Genomic DNA, 19,508 nt, shown 5'->3' on the forward strand with positions numbered 1-19,508 from the left:
TTTCCCTCGGCTTCCTGAGAGGGAGGTAAGCGTGCAGGAGTTGAAGTGTACAATGAGGGAGCCAGACCACCCGCTCTCTGGGCCAGCCCACCTCCCCGACAGGCAATGGAGAGCCGCAATCACGGGAGCACTTCTGCTCTGCAGTCTAGCCACAACCGTGGCGGGGGGCAGGAGTACACATGATCAATGGAATAGCGCCGTTCCCACACAGAACGGACAAAGCACAGCCACAGAGATGTTCATGGCGAAGTTTGCATCTCGGCAATGGGAAGATGGCTTTGTCAACAGCAACTGGCCTACCGGTCAGCTGTGCCTCCAGCATGAATATTGAGGAGAAAGGCTATTTATTGCTGCAAATCAAGCCCAAAGATGAAATACAAAAGTGAACTGAAATTTTTGTGGTAACTGCTTAATGAGTGAGGCTGATAATCAAAGGTTGGAGTGTAGCATTTCTGCTGTATTTAAACAGCACTGAAGTCATCTGCAATCCGCCGGTACAAATGCAAACAACAACTTCAAAGAGCAATGGCATCTTTTCTCTTTTCCCTCTCTCTGGCTAGAATCTCTGTATGCCTGTGTACGCTTTGTAGTATTTTTTTTCTATCATGACAATTTAATTTTTTGTTTGCTTTTTTAAGAGAGAAAAAAACCCCAGCAACCCACCCTTTTGCTTTAATAATATTCACCATGGTGAACTTAAAAGTGGCTTACAGAAGCGGAGTCTGGCATTTTCTGTTTGCACCAGTCAGTCGCTAGTGATTGATCTCAGAAGCCAGGCTTCATTTTCGAAGTAAAATAAGCTGCAGTTGGCAAAACCTGATTAAAGTGAGTGGAGTTTTATCTGATGTGGCTGTTGCCGCTCATTTCAGTGTAATGTCTCTCTTTTCAACTACAGAAGACCTGCAGAACACAGAACAAAAAGTATGCAGCACATTATAACACACTCTTCTAAAAGTTTAAGTGTTCCTAATAGGCCATCAAACTGCTAGGAAACCAGCGTGCCATGGGTACGTTGTTGGCACATAGCATAAAGTCTTCATATAGGTGTTGTAGAGTCTGTGTTGTCATCCTTACATAGAAGTCTACCTCAAGAGAAGCCGCTAGTTAGACTGATGCTAGCATTAAATTAAAATCACTGCCAGAGATCATGAACTAAATGTAAGAATAATGGAGGGATCTTGACTTTGCTTAGTGATTTTGGGGCTTTTAGGGAGGAGTGGATCCATTGTGGTTTCTACCTCTAATAGTATGAAGCCCGAAAACATCTGGGACCTTGAAACAAACAAGCCGTGCCACTGTTCCTCATTCTGCTCACTGGGAAGAGCTGATATCACCCCATGTTACTTCCCAACAGAGAGAAGAGTTCCATTTCCTCTCATTTCTGAGGAAGGGGAGCCAGGGAGAGAAGGAACAGTAGGTGAAATTACATTTGAAGAGGTGCAAATCTAAAACTGACAGTCTTGGAGACAACACATTTCATTCAAATGGCTATTTGCAGAGTAGCTCCTCTGCATGATAGCTAATGGCATGTGAAAAGGTCCTACACACAGAAAACAGTCTGACATGTTAAAATAAAGAGCTCTGAAGCTGTGAAGTCTGGCGTAGCTGTAAAAATAACTTTTGCTTTGGGAGGGGAGGCTGGGAACCCTGCAGCTCCCGATTCTTTTCAAAGACAATGCCCGGTACCGCAGCGAGGAGCACAGAGGCTGCCGTGGCTCCTACAAATCTCCACCAAAACCTTAATTTAAATTACTGTTGAAGATTAAAGGCTAGCATAAGCCTACACTCCCTTGCAACCACATTAATTATTAAGGCAACATGCAGAGCACTGTAATTGGCTCCTGTCTGTTAGCATAGTGCTGAGTTTATAGGTTAGGGTGGTGGCAGAAGGAGGATGATGATGATTACATATGATTTCTGGGTTTGCTGGCTTGGGGGAGAGGTATCTTCTAAAATTGGAAGCTATGTGAAGAAAAATCAGGATGCCCTTCCCATAGCAGATGCCAGGAGAGAGGAGAGAGCAGCCTAGCTGCAGGCAAAGCAAGGAAGCTTCTCCTGCTAACTGCAGCCCAAAATCAAATGGTGATGCTGCCAGGAAGTGAAAACAAGGCAACACTTCTGCCCCCTTGGACAACCAAACATATAACACCCTTTCCCCCTACCCCTAGAAAAAAAAACCCACCCTGTTTCTGCTCTGCATAAGCATTAGACACTGTGGAAGTTTTTATGCAGCTGTAACATTGTCTTGCTTTCATTTGTTTCATCCTATCAGGAAGTTCTGTCGCTTCCCCTGGCCAGAAACCAGACATCTCCTTTGAGAGACTTCACTACATTTGCAAACACCCTTACAAAATGGACCCACCACACATCTGAGGAGCACCTGAGAGTCTGAAACCAATGCCCACGGGTCTGTCAGTGGATCTGCTACAGCCAACTGTTAGTCCTCCATTCACAGCAAGCCCCTCTCCAGTAACCCACCCTAAGAAAAGGCCACACTGCTCACAACATGCACAAAGGATGTAAGGAACATGTGTAGACAGCTTGGCTGATGTACAGCACCATGTCACCCTGTGATAACCTTTTTCTGCCTTGAACCCCAGGTTTGCTCCCGAGCTGACTCAGCCCATCTCAATTTGGGCCAGGCCCACTGTAGTGTTTAAATACTAGTGAAAACTTCAACAACGCAACCCACAGGAGATGCAACAGAAAAAAGGAGAGATCTGAGGTACCACCAACATCTCTGCATACAGATCCAGGGAAGAATGGGGCAGGAAATTAATCCAACAGGTTGCAAGCCAAGAAAGGGAGTGGACAGACTGCCATCTTCCTGGAAGAAGGAAAGCAGAAAGTACCGTAGTCATTCTGGCATTGCTTAAATCTGAAAACTGAAGAAGGCGGTGGAGAAACCAGCACTGGTCACCTTTCCCCCTCAGCCAGAGTCTGGCCATGGAAGGGGTCACAGCTTTTGTCCCTGGGCAGGACACGCTGTGTCCCCTCAGCAGCGGATATCACCACAACGACAATGCCATTAAATTGTCAATCAAGTTTAATGCATCATAAAGAAGTAAAACTACATTGGCATATTTAAGACAAACACTTTTTTTTCTATGCACACTATCCACTGGACAGTCCCCTTTCCAAAATAACTACTTTTAACAGTCCAAGACAGTTCTTCAGAAATTCTTCACATATGCAACCTTCCACGCTTTTCCTTGTTTTATTTGTCTGAGAAGGAAAAAAAATCATTAAACCTGAAAACATTTACATTGCAAGCCACGTTAGAATGCATAATTGGCATACAATAACCAATGTATAACAATTGTGTTTTACTTAGTTCACTTTGTTCATCAATAAAAGAATATAAAAATCTTGTTCAACCGAGTGTTGTGTATTAAAATAGATTTGTATAGTACTGCACAGTTTCTCCCGGAGTTGTGAAAATGGTTGAAGGGACCATGTGCTGCCTAGTGATGGGCGACGGAAAAAGCCAGTCCCTCGTGTGGTTTGTGTTTTATTAAAACAAAGAATAAAGATATTCGGCACCATGTGATATGCTGATGTGAGAGACTAGCCTTGTGTCGTGCTCTGGTGGCTTCTTGCTTCCCTTAAGTACCTGTTGTGCTAATTGATGGAGAACTCATGAGTGACAGAGACGATGGCATCTGGTGAGTGGTGTGACGTTGAGAAAAACCGGGGTGCCCATCACTACCTTCCCAGGCAGGCCACAGCGTGATGGGGTCCCTGGGACCTATGGGAGGGCCAGGCGGACCCTTGCAGTATCAGGAAGACTAGCTAGTGAAACAAACAGGCGCACTGGGGTTTTCTCAGGCTAATGCTAAATGCTTCCCAAATGTGCTAAACTCCAACGAAATATTAAAAAGGAATCAAGTTTCCAAAAAAACAAAACCCAACAAATCCTTTAAATTTTCCATGTCCTGTCCCTCCCCCAGAACCCTTGATATTATCCACTACGAGAAACAACCCCTTGAGGCAGGGCTCTTTTTTTTTTTTCCTGTGCCGTTTCAGCAGATACTTCCGCAAGAAAAAAAAAAAAAAGAGAAAAAATCCTAATAATAATAATAATAAAAAAAAATCACGTTACATATTTTTAACAATAAAAATGCAGTACAAAAATGTAAAGTTATCTTTTTGGCATATTATCTGTACTTGCAAGAAACAAAAACCAGACTATTTATTTGCTTTATTCCTTTAAAAAAAACTTCTCAAATTAACAAAAAAGAAAACCCCCAAAATAATCTCTTTAAAAAACAAACCCCAACCTGCCAAAGATATCCACTATTATGGTTTATGCTAAACCTTGCACAAAAACTCCATGAGAAAAATACGCCGATAGCAAAATAAGTAAAAAGGACCTGCAAAAAAGTAAGGAGTTTTACAGTCATACTTTTTTAAATACTTCAGAACGCATATACAGAAGCATCAGCATGAAAATACTTCAATATTTTACTAGAAATGCTAACTTCATACAGTTTCTTTATTTAAATATCTGCAATTCTCAACTCTAATAATACTGAAAAAAAAAGGATCTTTTGTTTCGAAGGCTCTGTGAGCGTCTGTGACGCCATTCTCATCAACATGGCCCCATCTCCAGGTCGTCTGAATCAACGAGGCCAACTTTGTTCCTCTGATAAGAATCCATCTCGAGTCCTAAGTAGTTCAGTTTCTGGTTATCTCACCAATTTCCCTCCCACACATAGCTCTCAGCCCAACTACTTCTCTACTAGCTCACTAACTCTTTGCATTGAAATTTTTCCCCTTAAAGCAGAACTGGAAACCCGTCTGCCCCCAAAAAAGGATACCCCGTTTCCTATCGGCCATTCTTTTCCTGTTCATCCTCAGTCATAAATACATTAAGGCCAACATAACAACAAAAATCTCATAAGCACTGAAGGTCTCGGCAAATACAAAACCGCAGCACAACCCACTCCGTGGGAACCTGCTGCCACAGTGACCTACAAACTGGGCTGATTGGTTTGGAAGTTTCTATTTTGCGTATCAAAACTGAGATTGTTCCTTCTCTCTCCTTTGTTTCCGTTTAATCTCTCCTCTGCGCATGTGTGTAAAGTTTTTTCTCCCCCCTTCTTTTGCTTTCTGGCAGCCGGCTCTGTCAGTTGTTACCCTGTGATTGCTGCAAGGCTTTGTGCATGGCAGCGGAAGCAGGGGAGGGTTTGATCCAGGGGACAGTTAGCAGGGAGGAGGTGGTGGTGGTCGTCATGGTAACCTGAATCATCTGCTCGTTTTGTATCAGTCTAATGAGGGTTTTGAGACGTTCCAGTGATGACTGAGTCCCTTTCTGCTGGGCCAACAGGCTGGTTTTTAGCTCTAAGCATTTCTGTCAAATAAAGAGAAGGGGAGAGACAAGACTGAGAATACATTCAAATTGGTGTCAAACATCTCTCCAAACATCCTTTTTTGTCTTGAGTGCATGTCCTGCGCAAATGAAGCATATTCTCCTTTGGGGACAGCAAAACCACAGCTTAACGAATGGAGTAATCACCAGTGCTGCATACACTGCAGAAACTGTCTAAGGTAACGATATTCATCCCAGTACAAGTGCATTCAGAGGATGTTTCTGATCTCAACCTGCAGACAGCCTGGCAGAAATGCCTTATGCACTGCAAAATGATTACTGGCACGGGATTGTAATAGCTGTATTACTGAGAAGTACCACAAGCAACAGTGAGTTCTCTAAATCTTACCAAAAGGCATTGATAAGCGCTTGAGGGATAAACCTCACCATGATGCATTTCGTAAGTGCCACACATTTTAGGGAGTCGGTACTGGGAAGTTAAGTTGATCTCTCTGAAGATAATGTCAATACCTTTCTGGCAGAAAATTTGACCTAAGACAACTACTGTTATACCACTGCAGTCACAAAAAAGGCTTTTCCTACAGGGTGGCCAAACCGCACCCCACAATCACTGAAAACATTTCATACAAACCTACATGGAAACGAGACCAAGAGCCAAACAAAGGATTCCCAAATCTCCCTCTTCTCCATGAAGGCATAAGAAAGAATCAGTAATTCTCCTTTCCCTCCCCAGCCACATACTGCTACAGCTAACAACCCATTCTCTACACTGTCAACTGGCCTGTGAGGGACTATATGAGAGAACAAAACCTTGAGCCTGTCAGCCAGATGGAAGAGGATGGTGGCCTCTAGTACCTGAAACCTCCTGTTTTCTTTCTCTCAGATGGCCCAGGGGTCTGGCAAAACCAGTTACTTGCTCTCCTCTGGCTGTGGTCTAGACTGCTCGGGGCAGGGGGGATTCTCTAGTCCTGGGGAAGCAGGAAATGCTGACCTGAAAGCCAAGCTGTTTGAAAAAGCAACCATGTGGAGCTGCTCAGAGGTTGGTTTAGAAAGATGAAATTTCAGGTGAAGCATAAATCATGTTCTGTTTTTACCAAATAACACCATTCCACCTGTGGTGTATATGAGAATGCTCTCTGTAATGTAAATCTCTGTTAAGGTAAATATCAGAAATGAAATTGCTCTGTGCCAGAACAACTTTAATTGTTTTTCTCCTTTCAAGTGGGTGTATCTCCAATAAATACAATCATTGGCTGATATTACAATTCAAATAAGACAGTGCTGCCCACTGAAAGAACCTGATTCTGCTTAGGTAGAAACTTCCTGATTTTGACAGCCTTGACATACACCTGATAACTGACTGCTCCTCAAATGCTTTTCTTTTTCCAGACACCTCATCCCACCGCACTCTCCTACGTACTAAAGATATTCCGTACCCCAGAGTCACTTCTTCATACATATGTGTGCTTCCATTAGTGCTGATGGTGGCTATACCCACTTCCCCACTGTGATGTCTTTTAATAAGTCATTGCTTTTCCTTCCACTCTATTTTAAATGTGATAAATATTTTAACATGCCTCCTCTGGATAACTGCAATGGTAAAACAAGTAGTGACCAGTTACTCTGGCAGCTGCCACTTTGATTTTTCCAGGGTAAGAAAGTTTCAAATAATTTATTAAGCTTCCCCTTATGAGTGGGCCTGAGGTGAGGTTGCCCCAAATAAGTTCCTTCAGCCATGGAGGACAGGAATTATGGCTTTTCATTCATTACTGCCAGAGACTGGTCCTCATAGCATGGTAAAGCACGGGAGACATCTCCAGCCAACATTTAGCTTTGAAAGGAGTTCATGGAGAAAATTATTGTGAATCCATTTCCAGTCATGGAGTGGCTGTTACAACATTCAGCCCCTGAGTCAAATAAAGATGGTTATTTCTACCTAATCTCAAGAGTTTTGAGCTAACAGAGATGCAGGCACCACTGCAGGACACGGTTCTGACTAAACTTTTCACCTGGAGAATGGAAGTGCCTTAAAGTCAGTGGGTAGATAAGAGCTGTGTATGGCACTACAAAGAGGGCATCCATGGCTATTTTGGGAGGGGGAGAAAGAGGAGGGGATGTGTGCGGCAGGAATTCAGGTGATTTCTCCTCCTCAGCCTGCCAAAGCAGCTTGCTTTTGTGCATAAAGGAAATCTCCATGATTTTCCTCAGAGAGAAACACATTCATACTTGAACATCTATAGCTTGGGAGCATACATCATTTTCTACTCACAAAATACCAGTTTTTCAGGCATAAATGCTTTATAAACATCTCTGCAGGAGACTCTGTGTTCCCAGTCAGGTGTCCTACCTTCACCGCATTGTTGAGAAGTCGATCTTTTTCTTCTAACTGTCTATGCTCATTCTTCAGCTCACTGCTTCTCTTTAATAACTTTCGTTTCTCTTCTTCTTTGACTGTGGAACAATAAGATTAAGGATGCAGAAGTTAAGAAAAGGACACATGGCAAAATTGTGTGCTTGACAGAAGAAAACAGAAGGATGTATTTTGAATAGCGAGTTTCAGGTCTCATTAGCCTTTTGTCAGCAGATACAGCCAAATAAATCTGGAGTTTCGGCTTGCACACAGGACAACCCAAAAGCTATAGTGCACCTCTGAGATGAATTAAAATTAATCCTTGGACCATATGTGTTGCAGAGGTCTCCAAGAAAACAGTGAATGGTATTTAAGAACAGGTCTGTCACCTGGAATGGCAACAGTTAGTGACCCTGGCTGAAAAACACAATCATAACAGTACCAGACCTCTGCAAAGTTCCTTACAAATATGATCTAATGCCCCAAACAGCCCATTGTAGGAGTGCAACAGGGAACTAAAAAAGAGTAATGGTCAATGCACAAATATCATACAACATCTGACACTAATGACTGCGATTCCAAATAATACTGAAACAATTAAGAACTAATATTGCTGTGGTCCCAGAGATATTAGTCTGGCATCATAGTGCATACCCAATTACATGGCTCTGCCTAGCCTGACTGTGTCTCTCTGCCTCCCAGCCTGAAGTAATTCTGCCTCAAAATCCCATTTCTAGGTCTGTTGTTAGGAAGGCAACACTTTGATAATAGGCTCCTCCACAGAGTGAAGGTCCTGAGGGATCAATCTCAGCTTCCTTAAAGAGAGAAGTTAGCCCACCGTGAGGGGAAGGGGAGAGAAAGTGACCTTCTGTTCCCAGGCTTACTAATGCCATCTACCTGGTGGTAGTACAACACTACTTTAACATTAGTGCCATTAGTGCCATTAACAAAGGCATCGCACGTCACATGTAGGGACCCCTTGTCAATAGCTACGTTAATCCTTACCTGTTTTATGAGTAACATAAGAGTGAACAATAGCCAGAGTTCCAGTCCATGGCACATTGTCATCTTTCTTTAACACCTATAAACCCAGGAAACAATAAAAAGTTAGGACTCCACAAAGACACACATTAATGTTTTTTCTTCCTCCAGCCTCACAGCTCTGCAGGACCAGATCTCGGGTCCCTGTCTCAGAATTTGCAAGCTGAAAAGTAAAGAGAGAATACTTTGAGTAGCCTTCTCCATTGGGGCTTACTCCTTTACACATCACTATAAATAGTACTACCTAACAGTGGTAAAAAGGGGTTACAAATCCTTTGTTTCTTCTTGCCATGGCCAGAAGACATTCTTCAGCCCCTGACATGTAGATATCTACACTGTCAGGAGTGTTGTCTGCTCAGCATGGTCCATATGAAAACATGCCTGCATGGATCTAATCCTGGGCTGCTCTGATCTCTGCAACTGCATACAAGAACTTCCCCTTGACATTTTCAAAGAAACATAAATTATCTCAATGCTAAACTCTTACGCACAAAATCTAAGCCTCCACTCTACGATTTAGTGACACTGTTTTAGTAATCATTGTCCTGTTCATGCAGTCAACATCATTCACAGCCAATAGATAAATCAGTATTTCTGACATGCTGATCAACAGTTGTGTGTAAAAACCACAGCTTTCAGATCCACCGGTGAACAACATACCCTTCTGACACTTTCTCCCTCATTTATAAGACTTTCATTACTTGTCTGGCAACCCTACATGCTGGTGGTTTTATTTTAAAGAAGGGGGAAAAAGGAAATGAAGAAACATTTCAAGAGGGCAAATCTCAGAGGATGTGATTACAGGGAGGCTGAGGCAGTCAGTGTTTGTTCTAACTCTCGGACAATGAAAATTCCAGAAACAAATGCTGCAAATTGTACTAAAAGCCTCTTGGTATTACTTTAGCTCAGGTAGTCCCCTAAGCTGTGACTACAAGTTAGATTAGTTTAGTGGTACACAAATTCGAGGTTTCTCCCTTTTCTTTTCTCTGGGTTCTATGCTCCATGTAACTTACCTTCTGTTGGCACTTTGGACAGACCCAAACTCCCTTGGGGGCAGTTTTGAGGGGTGGGTCCAAGCAGTTGAGGTGATACGCTCTGGGACATGTGCCACAGGGCTGCAAGTTAACACCACGCTTGCAAGCAGTGCAGTGTTCATCATGGTGGATTTCATTCTGCAAGAGAAGAAAATGGATGGCTTTGGTAAAGTCAATGCATTGGCAACTCCTCTCTATGGAGTATTCAAAGCCCTTTCAAAGGCTCATTCAAACACAAAATCTAATTGTCTGGCCTCTGTAGAAGACAGAAATAATGGTGTATGATAGGAACAGATACAAACAAACAAAAGAGCCAGAAGCAAGTTGCACAAATTGAAACAGTGAAATAAACCCCAAGTAATCAAACAAATACAGGAGGGAGCTGACTAATATAGCCACTTTGTGACACAGGAATTATTTCATTTATTTTTGATAATGTGTCACTCCAACACAGCTCTATTCTGAAGTGTAGGTCAAAGTCAGTATGTGGATCACTTGTCCTTCAAGACCAAACCAGAAAGAAACAAGCAAGAAAAAGTTTTTTGAGAAAAAGCACAGCTCCATGTTTTAAGCCCATTGCTCAAAGAGCAGCTATGAAAATGGTATGCTCAACCTTTTGCTATGTACCCTCTTTTATGAACCCCTCTAGATGGCTCCTCTGTCCCTCTGTTCTTGCTGGTACTAACTGTTCCCTGTTCAGTCTTGCTCTGACACCCTTTCTCCAACAAGACTGATTACCACTTTGTCTGAAGAGATATATAAAATGAACTAAGACTCATCAACAAAGTTACAATGTCATGTAGTAAATCGTTATGCTAATCTGGTGGCAACATTAATTACTCTTTGTATAATTAAGTGCATTTTAATAAAGGAGATACTGATTTTGAAACTCTCATGGCTTGTGAATCATAAAAACTCCTAAATTTTCCTAGTGCTTTTCCAGGAAGCAGAATAATAATTCTGTATCTTAGTTAATTCCAAAAGCATAATTTCATTTTAGAGATATTAATTATAATGCGTCATGATAGTTTTAGGCAGGCTTATATCTTGAATTCTAACTCAGCCCCACCAAAAAAATCACTCTTTAGAAATTCCCTGCTCCAAAAGTCTCAAAATTTTAACCTCAGTGTAAAGAGAGTTAATCTATACAAATTAGAATGGTTAGTAATTTTTCTTAAAATTTTCATTAAACCCACAAATCTGGACTAGCAATTTCTCAATCAGTGGATTCAACAAAGGGATTAAACTCAAGCCATTTCTTGCATATGAAAGCCCAAGAGTTTATCTCTTTGAAATTCTAACTTAAGGGCTCAAAGATTTAGTTACATAGGAAATGTTTCACACAAGCACTATGAAAGGCAAAGAGAATACTGCAATTTTGTACCTTGATGGAGACTAAAATAATCAGAAGCAAGCACTGAATTACACAGTGAAGAGAAAGACACTGGTAGTACACAAATTTTGCTACACATACCTTCCAGAATGCATCCTCATTTGCTAGCATGTGAAAGAAGGGCAAAGAAAGGATTAGTGAGAAATACGTCACTGCAGTGAGCACTACTTCTCAGGTATGGGAGTAATTTCATTAAAGTGGTGACACAAGAGATCAGGACATTGCCAAAATTAATGTGGGCAGGATAGAATGCAACAGCAAGTGGTGGAATCAGCATCTGAGATTTTAAAATGTACATTGCAGGCATCCCACGATGCTAAAATGCCATAGTATGAGAAGGACATTCTATTTCAGATTTTCAGAAATGTTCATACCCAGCTCCTCTCCACCTGCCAGTAGTCAAAAGTCTTTCTTAAGGACTTTAGCCTGCTGGGTGATGAACAGTCTGGCCCTGAACCAGCAAGGCACTTAAGTGGATGCTTAACTTGGAGTATGAAATGGGTGCCGCTGACTTACCGTTAACCACATGTTTAAATGTTCAGCTGATTCATGGCCAAAATAGTCAGATATCTGTGAGAGTCAGCTTTGTGTTATCATCAGCTCTTTATCATCAAACTACTCCCACCCAAAATGCCAAGATTTCCTGACCTTTTGATGAACTGAGCCTGCAGTGATTGCATTCACAGCCTGATAAGAACAAGAACCATCGGAGCTGACTGGAAAGCAGACCAAGCCTTTCATAAAAATATTTGTGAAATTCATCACACTTTGATCCAAAAATAAAAAGCCAGGAAATTTTAACAGCTTTATGAAAACTGCAGAGTGCGTTGCAATTTTTGCTGCTGATTTTGTAAGAGTCTGGTGCACGCTGTCCCAGTGCCAAACAGCTGATGGAGAGGCCTTTCTTTGGATTAAAGTGGAAACAACGAAACTGATATTTCTGTCCTTCAGCTCCCTCTGATCACAATGTCCCAGTGTTATCCCTCATATACGGACCAATTTGTGAGTTGCTTCCTGCTGTTACATATTCATTTTGTACACTGATGTATGCATACACATGAAGATGCAGCATCCAGTGCTGCCACTCATGCACGGAGCGCAAGAACAGGGCAAGCACAGAGTAAATATTTCTACTCCAGAAGTATTCTCACAGACACTAGCAGTTTATGGGCTTCCCTTACCTGGAGTTTGCATCTTTAGTCTTACATTTAACAGCCTTAGATAGCTGGGTTTTTTCCTTCCATAAATTTGCCTATTTTCCCAATAATTGTAGCATCCTTTGGTAATGAGTTCCATAAATAATTACAGACTTGAAGATGTCACTTTGTATACACAAATACACACGCAGAGATCCACTGTGATATGACACCACGATTACTCAGGGGATATAAATGTTATTCAGATACACTAAGGCTTGATAATTGAAGAGTCTTTCCTACAAATGATGCATGTCAGAGCATGTGACCTCATTTCAGGTAAGGCATTTTCAGATAAATGAATCTGATTAATTGGCATTTTGCTCAAAATTTACAAGAATCAGTCTTTTCTGCACTTCTGGAAATTACAGCTGTTTCCTGCACTTCACAGTATTTGTTTAGTTTGCTTAATTCTCCTTGCAGCTCACTTCAAAAAAACAAAACAAAACAAAACCAAAAAAACCCCAACAGTTTAAACATTTTAAAATACGCTCACTTCTGCCTTCTAGTTGCTGAAAAAATAAACTGAAGACAATTATTTTAAAGGAGCGTTTTATAAGAGAAGTGGAAATCAGCTCTGCAATAAAGGTGAACAACTATATCACTGCAGTGCCAAGCTGTCTGGACAGCGTCCGTCTTCAGTTCAGAGCTTGCACAGCATCTACCACAGTGGTGCCTGGTGCACACAGCTAACAAACCCCTACAGAGGTGGGGAGTTCTACTATAAAGAAGTCCAGCTTAAAATTGTCAGAACATGCAGAATACCAATGCAGATACAGGACGCTGGAAGAAAACCCCCAAAGATACAGGACTTGAAGAGGAATGAACCATTTAAGAGAGAGAGTGCTGATTTCCAAGTGGCCCTGAGACAGCCACTTCACTGGAGCGCTGTCACTTGCCTACTTCCTTGCAAAGAAAATGGGAAATGTGGCGGAAAGAAGGTCAGAGATACCAAGCTCTAACTTAAATGAAAACAACTGAGAGGCTAACAACCCAGCTTGCTAACACTGCCATTCTTTTGTGTTTTTTCCCATGTGTTTACATGGGAAAAACAAGTACTATGATAAGACAAATAATAAAATATAATTTTAATTTTGAAGATAAAACTAAGCCTGGAATAATGTTCTTTCCACTGGGGCTCACACAAGCATGGGCTCCTGCTAAGAGGCATGTCATCATAGCTGTTTACTTTTAATAACCTCTCTTGTCCTCTGAGACCCTATGCATTAGAGACATATGGTAAGTAGGCCAATTGTCTGCATCTAGCACATGAAGTTTTGAAGGTAGAGAGAAGCACCGCTGAGTGTCAGTTGGTTATCCTGTGGTGCAGCAATTCAAGGCAGGGCCAAAAAGATGAATCTCAAGCACTAGACATGACATTTGACAGGTATATCAAGCTACCACTGAAACACTGTCAGAACTTCATATCTTAATTGAAATTACCCCGTATACGCTCCTAATACTGAAACAATATTTCGCTTAGAAAAATGACTACCTTCCCTTACCTATAATATACCTAAGTTATAAAGGCAACACAAGGGTAAGGATAATCACGTCTTTACTGGTGTTCTGTCTTCTGAAATGCAACTCAAGCTTCTTGCTTTCCCTCTTAAAATCCTAAATTGGCCACATCTGAAGAATTACACTGTATTTAATGTTCTCCATGTTTCATCTCCACCTCACAACTCTTTGCCTTCTCTGTATGTTGCACATTTTTCCTGGAATAGGCTTATTCACATGTTCACCATCATCCCCAAAAGGCTCATCAGAGTTGTTCATTCTCTAGGCTTTTACCCTCAAATTTTCAGAATCTGAAGTTCTTATAAATACCAGATTCGAAGGCATCTTCAAGGCCATCAAATATAGATTTATGATTTCAGTTCTTGGAGTCAAAAAAATAGCATGGGTTTCAGCCATTGTTTTTAAAACCTTAGCCATTGAGGATGGACAGCAGTTTCTTAAAGCTGATGAAAAGAGGTGAATGAAAAGCCCAGAATAGTTATTACTTTTTAAATCCCGATTTTTCAACGTATATATTTTAAGCACTTGGGGTTGGTCAACACTGCCTTCAGTCCTCTCAGTGCATGGTGCTTCCAATACGAGAGATCAGATTTTCCACTGCTTGCAGAGACTTTGGATCCGTTTCTACATAGCTTTGACCTTTAGCTTTATCTTTCAATTGTTTTTGCAGGAAAACCATCTATTTTCACTGCACACTAAAAAGTGCAGGGACCTTACACAAAGTAGTGCCCTATGGTGGCCTAACAGTAATTCATATGAAATCCTACTAATAAACATTTAACATGTCATTAGAATAGTAGTATATTCGTTTAAAAATATGCTTACCTCTTGTTGAAAGAAACAAGGGGTTATTCAAATAATTTGATGCAAGGCGTTTCCGCTACAAAGGAAAAGAAACAAACCACAGTGTCATTGAAAAGTACTCTGGTCGCCTTTGACAATCTCATATTAACAACCCCATGAGCTTCCCTCATACATAACCAGCTATCCAGAAGCCAGTTCTGTGACTTGCCTACAGTTTGTAGGAACATACTGAGTTTGCAAGCAATGTATTAGGGCCTAAGCAAAATATTTCTCTTTTCAGAGGCTAACGTGCACGACCTCTAGGAGCTTACGGTGGTTTCAATCTGCTGAGGTCACCAAAAATTTCCAAACTTATAAATGCAGACCACTGGAAACCTGACTGAGATGTTTTAACTCATTTAATGCATCCATTGCCAACTTGTCAGATGGTAAAAGCTGTTGGTCAATAGCAAGCCAAGCTTCATTAACAGTCTATATAACCCCTAATTGGTTCTCTGAGCCATCCAATACTTGTACGGCAGGACTGGAAACAGTACTATTTTCCGCCATTAGATGTTGTTAGACTCTGCTTGGAGGAAAATTAGAGGGGTTTTGCTAATAAATGATTTATTCTGTGGTGAGTAAACTGTTCTCCTATACACGGGTGCCTGCCAGTCTGTTAATGAATTTTGAATAGATGCTTCTTCCTCCAAAAAATATCCAGCCTGAAATTTAACCCTTTCCTATGAAAAAAAAAAAAAAAAGAAAGAAATAAAGAAAGGAAAAAAGCAACTGAGGGTGGGAAAAAAGCTTTGAAAGCAAAAAGCACAACATTCAAGCAAAGACATAAGACTGTGATCACATTTTTGTAATCAAGGAAGTTAGCATCACCACTACAGATGCTGAGCTCCTGCCGTTTTGAGGGGCACTGGCAAATAAAAAGTCTAATTTATATGCAACTTCAATTTAAACAATCATGAATTAAAGATCATTCAGTAGACTAACCGTAAATTAAACTGCACCAAAATGCCTGAAAAGCCACAAAAAACCTCAACTCACTGATTAGCAAATCAATCTGAGCAGCTAATTGATCAGAGAAAAACCATCTGCCTCCATTTTACTTGAACAGCATTCCCCATGGTCAGTACTTAATGACAACTCCTAATGAGGACACAGCTGATCAGCCACAGGACTCTTTCAGAGACATTGCTTTCTCCATGCCATCTTTCACTTCAGGATATGCTTTTGAGAATAGATATAATGAGAAGGATGAACCTCCTCCATCACCTCTTCTATCCCTGCTCCAAGATAATTAAATTTCTCACACTGATCAGACTAGAGCCACAAAACTCTGCTGCAAGTATTTTAATACACTCATTGGGACAAAAAGGTCTAAGAGAAGACACTACAAATTTGATGCTAGCAGGGCTAAGGTTCCTAATGTGGTAAGTACTGGATGTATGGACATCAGTATTTGCTCTGAAGAGGTCATTAGAGAAAAGTTGATGAGTTCTGAAGAATTCAAATGCCCAGAGCTGTTCTGGAGTATAAAAATCTCCAATATTTTCATAAAAAGAACAATCAAGCACTAAGCAGCTTGACTACAGTAGTGGGTTTCTTCTTAGCTTCATCTGTCTGCTGTCTGCCAACAAGCACAGAAATCTGAAATGCTGGCATAACAAAAATTCTGCATCACTTGTACCTAAATAAAAGCCTAAATGAATTACAGGAATAAAAAAAAAAAATAAAAAAAAAAAAAAAAAAGAAGAAAAAAAGAAAAATCACTTTCTTTAGGCTTAAACAACTCAGAACACAGAGATAACTTGCTTAAATGGAGAGCTGGCTGAAAATCAGTTTCATTCCTGTAGGAAGTTCAAATTGTAACCCCAAACTGTGGCAAAATTTTAAAGGTGGAATTTTACTAAGCTGAATAAATGCATATATGTCAGTTGAGAAAGAAAGAAAAAAACAATTCCAGAAAATATTTGGCCTATTTATATGCTGCCTTTACACCAGGTTTGCAATTCAATATTATTTAGGACCACATTTTGCTACTACTATAAATGTAACAGCATAACTGTAACAGACAACAGACGTTATCCAGAGCATTTTATTTTTAATTATGCATTATTGTATTTATTATGCAGGCTTCCATACTCCCTGCAGAGCACACTGATTCTTAAACCAACACATTCGTTTTATGAACACCACTAATAAAAAAAAGCAAAGTTCTCCATTTATTACTTGACACAGAGGAAAAGAGAAATAGCAACGCAAGTTTGAACATAATGCAGTGTTTCTGTTCTTCAATTCTGACCTAAAGGGACTGTCTGTGTGGGTGAAAGAGTAACTAGGTCCTGCATTAATTTAGTCCTTTTGGCCTTTATTAAAACTAAGACAAATTCGAGTTTGAAGCAAGTGAAAATGCAGTGAAATGTGGAGTGAAAACCTGTTGCTTAGCTACTGAGAGATCTTTTTTTTCTACATCAATATCTGTTTGCAAGTAAATGTGTGGTTCTACGTTCATGTATACTTGTCATAAGAAGCACTTAAACCTTTTATTGACATGAAACAGAACTGTGATAAAAAAGTGAATGATAAAGTACCTCTGTTTCCAAGAGTCCACTGTAGGCTGGATTTGCTGTGCTTCTTCTCTTTCTTTCCTGACGCTTGCTCTGGATTTCTGTAACCATGGAAAGAAATGTGAATTGTGTGTTTCTCATTCATCGGGGAAAAATGTAGATCTAACTTGTTAAGCAAGATGCTCTTACCCTCAACCCCTTGGGCTTTGTGTTCAGTTTCAGTTTCTAAAGTATAATTGGGTTGCATCAGCATTGATATTTGCTGCAGTTCAAGGTTTGACATTAATAAGCTTTTCCTTGTAAGATTCAGAATACAGGCTTTTTTTTTTTCCTTCCTCCAAGATGGACTTCTCCTGCCCTACAAGATTTTTATTATGATCCCTTCAGACACGTATTCAGCAAGCATCAACAGAGAGCTTTCAAAATACTATCAACGTCTGCTATTAACAAAAATGAAGCATTTAAAGCATTTAAAGAACTTAAGCCTTGTAATTCACATCAGATGAAAGCACAGAGATCCTTATAAATTTGATTTACATTACTTTTGTTCTGTGAAGGTTAGAAAATGCACGGTCAGAATGGTATGGTCAGACTGAGCTCTAACTAGGGCATGACGATTTATCCATCCAAAAATATACAACATCATGATTCCGAGCATGCAAAATGTTGTTACGAGCTGTACACGTATTCGTGTCACTGGAAACAGCAGCACAGAAATAGGCTCATCAAATTGCAGTCCTGTTCAGAAAAGAATGTCCTGTTCAGACAAGACAACTCCCTCCCACTAAGTGATAACACCTATTCAAGAGGGTACTTGCTGAGAACTGCATTCAGCAACAATTAGCCATGTGCATACTTCTGTAAACACACCCAGAAAGAGTGAATGGATTCCTCCACCACTGAAATCTGTATTTTTAATACTACTTTTATCTGAACTAGGATTTTGTTTTCAGCATACAGAATTTCTTTTCCAGCTCTTGGCATCAGTTCAGAATGGTGAGATTATTACAACCACGTATTTTAGAGCCTACTTTTTAGTTTTGATAATAATGTAAGAGCAGGCATACTTTAGGAAGGAGAGACACCCAGAATCCACACCATGACATGAAGTGTGCACAGCTGGGCTGATGCTCTATTCCAAAATGTTTCCTATATGAGTATTGTAAGGCAAAGCTTAGGCTCTGCTCTGAGGTGTTAGAGGGTCCCCATGATGGTGGCATCTCCCCTCTGTCTGGCTCTAAGCAAATCTCTCAGAATGAGAGGAACTGGCAGGAGCTCTAGCACTTCAGCCCAGAGGACCAGGAGAAAACCCAACAGAAACTCAGGACACCATCTGGTTCTGAACTTTTGGTATCTTTTTGTCCATGTCAGAGCTAGAGGTCTATTTCAGAACATCCTCAGTGCCTGAAAACGACCTTCAGGATATTGAGCACTACCTCCCACTTGTAATCCAATGATAAGATACAGTCCAGCTTTTAGGATGCTTAAGATACATGGGAATTGGATTCCCAACACATAGTTCTGGCTTCCAGGCACTCCTTCCAAATGTTGATCACCTCCCCACAGAGCACAAGGAGCCACAAAACACTTCAAACTTTGCTTATACTAAGTGGTACTTGCATTGTCAGTCACGTCTTGAACATAGTGTCCCAGTGTATCTAGAGACAAGGCCAACACTTTGCGTGGATTTTGAACTGGCCTGAGATCCAAGATACTGATTTGAAACTTTTCGTTCACAAAACACTATTGGCTAAGCTGCCACTCTTGGAGTGATGGATGTATCAGAAGGAAACTCGATAGACAAGAAAAAAAGAAGAGCGACTACTTGCATATTCTGCCTAACTTTTCCCACTGGCACAGTAACATGTCACCTCACATGCTCAGCAGGTGTCTTCTCCTGGGGCAACTGAAAGAGTACAGGCAGGTCTGTATTCACAGTCTGACATGAGCTAGACATATGCTGCCATGCGACTCAGGGAGCTATCCAGAATCTCACTACCAAGAAATGCGTGATCCAAGGCTGCTCCAAGATGTGCGATAAACGCCATGGCTGCAACTACTGCCAGCATCTTGTTAACATCCTCAGTGCTACACAGACTCCAAACCGGAGGGTCTTGTATAGGTAACAGTTCTGTTCCCCTGTGAAAGTATTCCCTATGAAACATTCATCTGCCTATGCTGAAATCTCCATCCTGAAGCTTCCAGACCCTTAGGCATCAGGAATCGGGCCTCAGCAGCAGTGTTAAGTGCTAGACATGGATCCAGTAGCCTGCCAC

At 40.9% G+C, this 19,508-nt stretch overlaps 1 protein-coding gene across 3 annotated transcripts in view; it reads right to left on the reverse strand.

Moving 5' to 3' along the window:
* Nucleotides 1-5,128: 5,128 nt before the first annotated feature.
* The window catches only part of PHF21B (PHD finger protein 21B), a gene marked incomplete at its 3' end in the record, with an annotated part of 163,380 nt that continues 149,000 nt past the window's right edge, over nucleotides 5,129-19,508 (reverse strand). For all 3 annotated transcript variants that reach the window (XM_080628822.1, XM_080628821.1, XM_080628820.1), the window contains 7 exons: nucleotides 17,257-17,333; nucleotides 14,693-14,747; nucleotides 11,232-11,254; nucleotides 9,737-9,895; nucleotides 8,688-8,763; nucleotides 7,680-7,783; nucleotides 5,129-5,353 (listed from right to left, as the gene is read on the reverse strand). In XM_080628822.1, the coding sequence (XP_080484948.1) occupies nucleotides 5,129-5,353; nucleotides 7,680-7,783; nucleotides 8,688-8,763; nucleotides 9,737-9,895; nucleotides 11,232-11,254; nucleotides 14,693-14,747; nucleotides 17,257-17,333 (719 nt within the window). The remainder of the gene's footprint in view (nucleotides 5,354-7,679; nucleotides 7,784-8,687; nucleotides 8,764-9,736; nucleotides 9,896-11,231; nucleotides 11,255-14,692; nucleotides 14,748-17,256; nucleotides 17,334-19,508) is intronic.

Source organism: Psittacula echo, assembly GCF_963264785.1.
Source record: "Psittacula echo genome assembly, chromosome: 1".
Classification (NCBI taxonomy): domain Eukaryota; kingdom Metazoa; phylum Chordata; class Aves; order Psittaciformes; family Psittacidae; genus Psittacula; species Psittacula echo.